Here is a 9,736-nt window from a genome sequence, read left to right as displayed (position 1 = left end):
AACGCGTCGGGACGGAGAAAAATAAAAAAAAAATGGTTATCAGAAGGTGGACGCCTAAGTTATTCTACCACACCGGCGACTCCGCCGTTTTTATGTACACGCGAGGAAGCGAAAAAGGTACACGTGCCTTTGCCCCGTCGATATTCCCCGCGAATCGAGCCTCTCGACAGAAACGACTCGGTAATATCTTATCACGATACATTCTTCATTTTCGAAACGATATGACGTCGCGTCGCCCGCGAGCTCTATTTTCTCTGTCACACACACTCTCTTTTTCTCTTTTTCTTTGTCTTTCACAGGCGCACTATCTTAGAGATCATCAAAGTTCACTGTGAACGCTCTCGGTGGTAACTCGGATCTCCTCCTCGTGGAAGTCCGTACACATGGCCGGATACTTTTGCTGAAAATTCAAACGGTTCACGGTCAGTCCTTTTTCGGGTTACGGTACAAAAAAAAAATTGAACGATGCAGGCAAGCAGTTCGAAGAGAGCTCGCTCGGTTCGCGTGTCTATTTTCAGACTAGCAACAACTGACATCGAAGCAGACAACTTTTACGAGCTTTTTCCCGGAACTTTTTGCCCACACCGGTAGGTCTACTCACGACGCATTTGTCGTGTTCTGTGATGGCTCCGTAGAGGGTCCAGAAACTGGTTCCCAGCTTGTTGCTGACAGCCCAGGCTGCCGGATAGCTTGACGCCTTCAGCACACCGCTACGCAGAGGCGAATGTTGCTTGTTCTGTTCGTTCTTCTCGTTTATGGTGCAGAGGATCTGGCTGGCGCACTGCGGCCTCTTGATCGACCATTTGTACGCTCGGTAGGACTGACGAAAACAACATTGAATGTCTCTGACGATAAGCGTCATCCACTTGTTCAGCATCGATCGCTTACCTTCAACATCGGATCGACGATGTCGTAGTTGATCACCTCGCTGAGGCGATTACTGATCTCTCTGGCGTTCACTCGGGACATGATGAATCCTTTCTCCGAGGCCAGGGTGATCAGTTCTTGCACGTAGGCGACCGCCGGACGAATGTACTGCGAGCTGTCGATCTTCATGCCCAGGTGTCTTGTGGCAACCGCGTTCACCAACCTATTCGATGTCATGAGATTACACGATCGCTGCGATCTGATTGCGATTTAGCTTTATTCTTACCTCGAGAGGCTCTCCACCGGCCTCATGGCGTCGAACATTGCCGTCTTCGGAAATCCTTGCGATTTTAGGAAACTATTCCCGACAAACTGCGCCGTGTTCAGGTACCGCTGCTGGATCTGCGGGTCGGACACGTGCGAGATCCACTCGCCGACGTAGTTCGTCAACGCTCTGATCCATCGTCGTCGCAGCGCCGGGTTCTCGAAGCTGTCCAGAATCTTCTCGTACTGAATGCGACCATTAGGGTCGGTCATCTGTCCTACGAAATGTGCCAAGCCGCTGTTCTTCCAGAGGGTCTGGCCGAGCTCAGAGTTGCTAAAGTGCTCCCACATCACGTGCAGGTTCTCCAAAATAGGCGGCATGTACCAAGAATGGCCGGAGTGATCGTGCGACTTCGTCTGGCCGTCAGCCTCTGTATCGCCGCCAAGGTTCTGCATCAGCATGGGCAAGAGGCCCATCAGCATGTCCGGATTTCCGGAGTTTTGTCCGAACAGCGTAGTCCCCAGGTTTAGCAGACCCTCGAAGTCTATGCTGAGCTCCGGCTTGCCATCGGCCTCCCTGCCGACGTTGTTGCTCTCTTTTCCTGTGTTCAGCATGCCTTCCAAAACCGATCCTATCATCGAGTAGTCGAACCCTTGACGGTTTCCGCTGCTAGCGAACATCGAGCCGATGCCCGAGATGATCTGCCCGATGCCATCTATGTTCCCATTGCCGCCTAGAATGTCGTTTCCCTGTTTCGCAGAGTTGATTAGCAGAGATTCTAATCGGCGCGGACGGGACAAGTGTCTCGTTTTACCTGTTTCCCGGTGTCCGGCTGGACGAACGCGTTCGCCAGTCCCTGCAGCCCGCTTATGCCGTCCTTGTTCGAGAAGAAGGTCTTCGCCGCCTCCAGAAACACCGCCGATGCGTCTTCCTCCTCGTGCTTCTCGCAGCTCGCCGCACCGGCCAGCGCGATCAGCAGGATACACGTCCTCGGCAACAACATCTTTCTTCCCCGCGATTCCTCGGTCCTCTACCGCGCCTGAACAAACCAAACGAGCAATCTTAATCATCGATCGACCGATCCACGCGATCGTGGAATCCGGCGCTCGCGGTCCTAATTCAGCCAAGGTGGCGAGGAGTCGTTGACCTTCAACCGGATCCTTACTCTGGACGAGTTATTTTAGGAAGGTGCGGCTTCTTCGAGGCCATGAGCGACACACCGGAAACGTTTCGGCTCGTGGTCATTCTCGACTCCGCTATACCGTTGCTCCTCTCTCTCTTTCTCTCTTTCTTTCATGCTCGCTCTTTCGGCGAGCACGAGACAATCGCCGACAATGCGTCGACGGCGCTCTACGCGAATGCCTCCACTTGCCGACGATCGAGCAACCACGGTAAAGAGGTATTTTTCGTGGCTGCTCGATTCGTTCCTGTGAGCTCAATTTACTAAACACTATTACATACGACCTGTCTTGTCCTTTTAACACATCAAGTGCAGAGAAATTAAAACTACGTTAGGTTATCGAGTAATGTATAGATACGACGCGAACGCAAATTGTGGCGTCGCTGACTCATGTGGTGCTTAACGTGTCACCAAATTGTAAGGATCGAAGAATTCGATCAGGGCTCAAAATATTCCTAAAACTTTACTTTACTATTGGCCTTTTTTGGATTTCAGGGTTGCGGAGGAAATCGATGGGTGAACATCCTGGCGACCTTGGTCTCGCTGCGGATAAGGTATTGGCGATACCGAGCTCGGACACGTGGTGAATGGGAAGGAACTGCGAACAATCGGAGCGCGGTGTATTCTAACGCGCAATTCCAGTACCGTAAACCGCATGAAATTGACATTCTCGAGGAGGAACGTCGATTCGGGCTAACGGTACCGGCAGTTACTCATCGCTCCTCCGACGCGAGGAGCCAAACTCGCGTCAATAATCGGTGGGGCACCCGGGCCGGGCCCTGGCCGGGAATTCCATAGCGGGATCGAGTGGCCGGTCGAAACCGAAACCAGGCCCAGGCCGGAGCCGGAGCCGGAGCCGGAGCCGGAGCCGGGGCCCGACGATCGCCGCGGCGCTGCCGTGGCCCTGTTTCGGGCCGGATCCGATCCTCGAATCGGACGCCGGCGAAATCCGCTGGTCGACCTAAAAACGCAACGAAATCGACCCTGGAACGAGGGCGACCTGGTTTCGCACGGTGCAGCGCGCGCGCGCGCACCCGTTTATTTATCAATTTCGCGCGTAAACACAGCGAGTACGAGATTGCACAGCGACGAGAGGGAAAGCGCGGCCAGAACCTTCAGGAACGTTTCCGGTAGCAAGGTCGGCGGTGTCCGCGGGATCACCTGGTTCGGCAACGCCGTTCGATTTTTCCACTTTTCATCTAACGGATTATTTGTCTAACGGGTCCGCGGTATTATTAATGGTTTTGCTCAACAACGCGTACCGTTCGCGAACGGATGACGCGGCGCAACAGGGAACGGGAGAACTTATTAGTCCATCCCGAGATATTCACGGGTCTCCAGGTAACCGGCATCTAGCCGCGTAATTAGAGGTGCTCGTTAGACACGGTCAGCGTAACTTCGCACGCCGGCTGGTCGTAATTTGCTAACTCACGTTAGTTCCTTCTTTTACCTTTTTAAAGGTTTTCAACAGCCACTTCTCGTTCTTCCCTGCGGGCAGAGTTGCGGGAATTTTTGGCTAGATACGGTGGAGAATCGACTCGGCGTATTCGCGCGTTCGGTGAAAGGTAGTGGATCTCAAGGTTGCGTATTTGTCGAGCGGAACACATTGCGCGTGACAATTACACCTATCCTTGTTACAGTTTTCGTTATCGGCGCAGTTAGCGGCTAATGAGCGTCGGAGATAACACGTCGTCGTTCGCGGCGGCGGTGAAATTATTGCGATACAATTTTTGTCACACGAACGATGCCACCGTGAATAGAAACGGCAGACTTTACCGATCTTGCGAGCCGGAGATCTATGAACGCGCTGAGCTCACGGTTTTCCGAGAATCTTGTTAACTACTGTTCTCAGAGTCTCCGATGGAAGCGAAGATCACTGTCAATCCTGTCTCTTGCGTGAATTTAACGCACGATTTTCTCGTGGATATTCGTCAAAGGGCGGTACCAGCGCGACAGCGGAAGAGTCAAAAGTTCTCGTCGGCGTCCCTTCGATCCGGGGAGTGCGAAACGGTATTCTCAATCAACTAGAGCGTGCTCGACTGTATTCTCGTGGCTGCGATCATTCAAGCTTGACTCACCGGTACCCGAACACGCGTCACACGCTTTGCACACGTACGGACGAGAACCGTTCGCGTAAAATCGACGGGAACCAAGTTCACCGATCCGTCAAGAATGTTTGCGCACGCTCTTCGCGGTCGAATTCGGACGGTTGTGGCTGTAAGAGTCGAAGCTGTAGCTCTCGTTCGATATTCACAAATATCTTCCGGAGTTTGACGTTCTACGATATCGAAACAAAAATTTTCAGCAAGTAGACGGTACGCGACGTTTCTGACGACAATTTGCCTCTGGACGAGCCGATTCGGAAAAACTATCGAATATCCTTGGAAAGGCGAAGAGCGAGGAGAAACGCGAGTCGAGGACCGTTTCCGGTTACGTGGACTTACTTCGAGCCTGGCTTACTTCGACGTCGAGAATAAGTATCGAGGCGGCGGTTGCCGGCGATCGGAGAACTCGCGAGCTGCCGAGGAGAGTCCCGTTGGTCTCGAAATCCCGTGAGCACCTGACGCGGCGAACGTTGTGGCGTGACTGTCGTCAAAGGTAGCCCGACGAACGGTACTTACCTACCTGAGAAGGTAGGCAGGCAAGCAAGCAGGCACAGCCGAGCGCGGACGCGTTCATTGCAGCTCCGTGCACCGTTTGAAGCTCCTACGAGCCGAGCCGAGCCGAGTCGAACCGAGCCGCGCAGTCGAATATTTGCAAGAGGCAGCAAGACCATACTGATTCGAGCTCGATCAGGAAACGTCGAACTCGACTGGAATTTCGCGCCGCTCGAATACCGTACACTCGATTTTAGAAGCGATCGCTGGAAACGCCCTCCTCGCCGCGCTCTTCCCCCCCTGTAATCGCGCGATTCGACCTTCCAAAAAATTCCCCAAGAATTACCCGTGTCCCTCGCTTGTTATTAGACACCGTTATGTTCGCAGTGAAAATGAAACGCACCGTTTCTCGAAAGACGCTCCAAGAAAGGAGAACTCCCCCTTTATCGCGATAGCAGGATCACGGCCGATAAAAACCGGCTTGCAGCCCGCGTAGGGTCACAGCACTTTCGGTCGGTCCCCCGGTGGCGGCATGCCATGCGGTGTGATGTCATCGACCCCGGGGAGTAGAATTGGGAAACGACGATCGCCGTCCCATTTTAATCCGAAATGCCAAGGTCGCGTAGTGGTTGAGCTATGCGCGCGCGCGCGCGGCTCTTAATCCGGAGGATCGCTCGATCGCTAACCGGTTCGAAACTCTGTGGCAGGCTGCCAGGATTCGATCGGCGGTGACCGCGTTTCGTTTAACCCCGCGGATCGATGGGGAACAGGTGTGCTGTTCTCTCCGGATTTCGAGAAAAATCACCGCCGGCTTAGCACGCACCGGGTCCGGCGGTGTTCAGCTCGCATCCTCCGTGGAACACCGTTACGAGATCGGACTTCTTATCGCGGCTAGTGATTCGCGCTTTGCTCGATGAACTTTGATGCTTGACTCAATGGAACAGTGGAACTCCATCGAGCTGGCTCAAACGGGGGTTGCACCTAGCGCGGCTTCTCCTACGCTATGATCATTTGGTTCGGTGAATCGTCAATAGTTAACGACCTTAAGGACACGCGACAGTTTTCCGTCTTTCATTCTCTACGCTCTGTGCAACCCCCTTTTGGCCGTCGGTATATATCATATTTTTATGCGTATGAAAACACAAGCCTTTCGCGTGACCTGTTCGGTTGAATAAAAGACCAAAGAGGACGCGGGCCGCACGAAAGTGGGCGTCAGCGTTTCGTGACTCCGCAGTCGCGGGATGAATCGTCCTCCGCAGAGGACCGAATTGAAACCGTCCTGCCAAGTATATCGCTGGAGCATGGTTCGTCGAAAACAAGCCGAAAAAACGAAGCCGGACATGACGACATGCTTTTGCGAGCTGCGGCTTTTGATTCTAGTCTCCGTTGTTTCGTCGTCCGAGTAATCGGTCATGCCTTGATAACTGTCTCATTCAAGCCCCACAACCTGTTAGACCTAACTCATTCGCTCCAATGTACCGCTGCCTTCTGTCACAAGAAAAGTCTCATATTAGATATACAAGATAATTTTAGTCTTTTTTCCAACTTAAAAGTTTAATTAAATTAATAGACCAATGTTTCCAGGTGGATTGATACACAGTGTTATTACCATTAGTACCGATAATCATTTCTGCAGCTTCGGCAGCATTTTTCCAGTTGAAACGCGAAGAGCACACAATGATTCACGCGCTGCTTACTGCACTCCATTGTTTAAACAAGTGTTCCTTCATGCTATGTTGACCAATTCAGTCACATAGTTCTCTGAGAAGCCAGACACGAGCACTGTAAGCTCAGAACTATGGTTAGAATATAACAATTGAAAAAAAGAAAAATTAACTTCTGAACCTAATAAATCGTACAATGAGTAGCAGCGGAGAAAATCATGTAACTTTGATTTTCCTTTAGTATTTGCTTCCCACTCACTGATAGCTCTTCTGAAATCCAGGATTTATGATGCCCATCTCCTTGAACACGGACGACAAAACTGCGTGATGCTCGCGACCACGTTGCTGGTGCAGCTGTACGTTTACACCTACGCCGGCGACGCCCTGGAGTCCCAGACAGCTGAGATCTCGTTCGGAGCCTATGACTCGATCTGGTACCGTTCCCGAGGGCACCGAGCCAGAGAACTGGCGTCGATCATCAGCCACGGCAACTCGTCGTACTGTGTCACGGCCGGGAAATTCGTGTCGATGAACTTGCTCACGTCCAAGGAGATCCTGGAAGCCTCTGCTCTGTACACGTCGATCGTAAAAGCGATGATGGACGCGTGATTCGCACCGGGAACTCTGGCACAGAAAACTGAAGGCGATCCTGAAGGTACACGAGACTCGAATGCTGGTGACAGTGTCTTTACCTCTCCTGTTCTCAATAAAAGAAGACTGCTATCTTGTCTTGTCTAACTATCTGTCTGCGTGTTAGTCGAATATGTCATGTGTATATCACCTTTTTACGACGCAATAAAGACAGTATTACAATAATTCGACGAGATGGACGTTGTCCCGTTCCGCGACACCGAACTGTAGACTGTAAATTGTTTTCCGATACAGGCGAATGAATAAGGAAAACCGCTTGCAAGCGGTTCGCTTTTAAAGCAATCATCCGCAATTTGGAACTTCGCGTTCTAAAAAACTTCAATGATACGTCCTCAACTTATTTTTTCACGACTCGAAGTACGCGATCGTGAAACCGTCCCAGAATGACCAGCGAAAGACCCGAGATCTCCCTTCTCTCCCCCTTTCTCTCTCTCTCTCTCTCTTTCTCTTTCAATTTTTTCGTCTCCACCTCTCTCGCCTGCTCGCGTCGTCTTCTTGGCAGCGCGCAGCTGACAGAGTGCTCGACAGCCGGTTAGGCGATTACCGGATGAATAAATCATCAACCGAAATACGCAACACGCGGGACTACAGAAAATGAAGATGGGTCGATTACCGAAGAGAGTTATTCATCGCAATTTTGTACGAGCTTCGACCATGAGCGTACCGTTGAACAAGGACTTCTCCTACGCGATGAGGCCGATCAAAATCGTCTCGTGGCCTGTCGGTACCTGGCCCTTGCAGAAGTACGATTTTGTCTCCGGCATGCGCTGGTTCGTCTGCATGATACTTCTGGTATGATCACTGGCATAGTATCACTGTCGAATACTGCGACATATAGGGTCTATTTCCGCTAAACTTATTCTCCGTTTCATAGAATATCCATAGAAAGGCGGATCTTTGCATCTACATTTTTCAGAAACTCAAAGACCACGCAAAATAGTATTTGCGTTTGCTGGACAGATCGTTCGGTCCATGGAAAGTCATTGTAATTTTGCATTCACCTATCCCGAGGTGTCCCAAAACTCTTTGCACGAAATGTTGAAGATTCGTTCTTGCAGTTCATCATGCTAATGATCCTGAACGTGGAATTGTACCTGGACAACAGCGACGCCGAGAAGAGCATGGACACGCTTATCATGATCGTCTGCGGCATCCTGTCGATGTGGAAGATACTATGGTTTCGCATGCGGCCCAAGGGACTCGTGGGCAACTTTCTGTCGGCCTTGAAGGACTACAACGAGCTGAACGACCAGGAAAAGAAAGTGATCGTGCGACGACACGCGCAAATGGGTCACATCGCATGGGGCTGCGTGATCTTCAGCTCGTATTTCGGCTGCATGGTGATCACAATGTTGCCGATGCTGCAAGAAAAGGACGAGGATGATGTGAAGAATTTCAATGCAACACGTGCGGACTTGTCGAGCTATCCCCTGCCTTCGGAGTATACTCTGGACCTGTTGGACCTACCTGCGAGTCTGCATCCAGTGTGTTACTTCGGCGAGATCATCGCGCTGCTCGTTATCAGCACCGGGAACCTTGGTAAATCACCCTCTCTCTCTCTCTCTCTCTATCTGTCTGATAGGGTTCCGTAGGAGCCGTGTTCTGAGTCAAGTGCGTTCGATAGGTAGCGACTCCTTGTTGTACGGTATCATTTTTCACGTGTGTGGCCAGGCGGAAATACTGAAGCTGGAATTCAGAAAATGCTTCGAGGTCGACGAAAAGGAGACGCGTATCCACGCCCTGGTCGTCAGGCACCAGGAACTGCTGAAACTCTCCGAGGATCTGAACGACACCTTCAGCCCCATCGTGATAGTTCAGCTGTTCTCAAGCTGTGTAATGATCTGTCTAAACGGTAATGATCGACGTCGCGAAACCCCTCGGTTCTAGAACTAGATGTATTCGTCACGCTATTTTCAGGATTCCAGTTTATACAGGCTCTGAGTAACAATAACGTCGCTCTGGTGATCAAAACGTTCGTAGTCGTGGTCGTACAAATGTCGCAGCTTTTCGCCTATAGTTACGTCGGCGAGTATCTAAAGAACCAATTCGAGGGGGTCGGGCACTGCGTCTATTGCAGCAATTGGTGTAATATTCCCCACAAGCTATCGGTGGATGTGATCTTCATTCTGATGAGGAGCCAGAACTCTTTCCAACTCAGGGCCGGGGGCTTCTTCGTTGTCAACATGGAGACCTACATGAGCATCGTCAAAACCTCGATGTCCTATCTGTCGGTTCTTCGAGTGATGTTAACGTAGAGCACCATGATTTTGCGCTGCCACCAGTGCTTTCCTGTGCAAATCAGAAAGAACGCATAAGTAACGGAAACATCAGCAACGGAGACGACCGAGTAGATAGATAGTAGATCTATTAAAGATTTCAGACTGTCTGTACTAGGACATTTTTTTTAAGCCTTAGGACTTCTATATATTAAAATGTTATTATCTACTATAGCACTCTTATTTAGCCACTCCTTAAAGCTCTTGCTTGAAACATTCACTGCTCAACCATCTGT

At 51.0% G+C, this 9,736-nt stretch overlaps 1 protein-coding gene and 1 pseudogene across 7 annotated transcripts; one reads left to right on the top strand and one right to left on the bottom strand.

Annotated features, from left to right (window-relative positions):
* Nucleotides 1-261: 261 nt before the first annotated feature.
* On the bottom strand, nt 262-8,444 carry LOC144478951 (uncharacterized). 6 transcript variants are annotated; one of them, XM_078197352.1, is made up of 8 exons: nt 6,833-6,967; nt 6,519-6,705; nt 5,313-6,397; nt 1,947-2,171; nt 1,154-1,881; nt 889-1,090; nt 602-820; nt 262-400 (listed from the first exon to the last, which is right to left on the bottom strand). In XM_078197352.1, the coding sequence occupies exons 4-8, from the start codon at nt 2,133-2,135 to the stop codon at nt 320-322; spliced, it is 1,419 nt and encodes a 472-aa protein (XP_078053478.1). In that variant the 5' UTR covers nt 2,136-2,171; nt 5,313-6,397; nt 6,519-6,705; nt 6,833-6,967; the 3' UTR covers nt 262-319. The 6 variants fall into 6 exon arrangements, with proteins under 6 accessions (XP_078053478.1, XP_078053479.1, XP_078053475.1 ...); XM_078197353.1 differs by having other exon boundaries at nt 6,519-6,691; nt 6,833-6,906; XM_078197349.1 differs by having other exon boundaries at nt 6,069-6,397; nt 6,519-6,893.
* On the top strand, nt 7,876-9,479 carry LOC144478952 (odorant receptor 82a-like; annotated as a pseudogene). The gene is made up of 3 exons (XR_013495424.1): nt 7,876-8,016; nt 8,283-8,763; nt 8,849-9,479. The product of XR_013495424.1 is annotated as an odorant receptor 82a-like (transcript).
* The last annotated feature ends 257 nt before the right edge of the window (nt 9,480-9,736 follow it).

The sequence above is a fragment of the Augochlora pura genome, chromosome 3, assembly GCF_028453695.1.
Source record: "Augochlora pura isolate Apur16 chromosome 3, APUR_v2.2.1, whole genome shotgun sequence".
In the NCBI taxonomy this organism is placed as follows: domain Eukaryota; kingdom Metazoa; phylum Arthropoda; class Insecta; order Hymenoptera; family Halictidae; genus Augochlora; species Augochlora pura.
The sequence above is the reverse complement of the archived record's forward strand: the minus strand, read 5'-3'. Positions and strand labels throughout refer to the sequence as shown.

What these genes read in the sequence shown, in the direction of transcription:
- LOC144478951 (XM_078197354.1), bottom strand. Translation starts at nt 2,135, where the DNA reads ATGTTGTTGCCGAGGACGTGTATCCTGCTGATCGCGCTGGCCGGTGCG. An exon ending in AGCCGGACACCGGGAAACAG is followed by an intron (nt 1,882 to 1,946) that starts GTAAAACGAGAC and finishes TCTGCGAAACAG; the next exon opens with GGAAACGACATTCTAGGCGG. An exon ending in CAGAACACGACAAATGCGTC is followed by an intron (nt 401 to 601) that starts GTGAGTAGACCT and finishes TTGAATTTTCAG; the next exon opens with CAAAAGTATCCGGCCATGTG.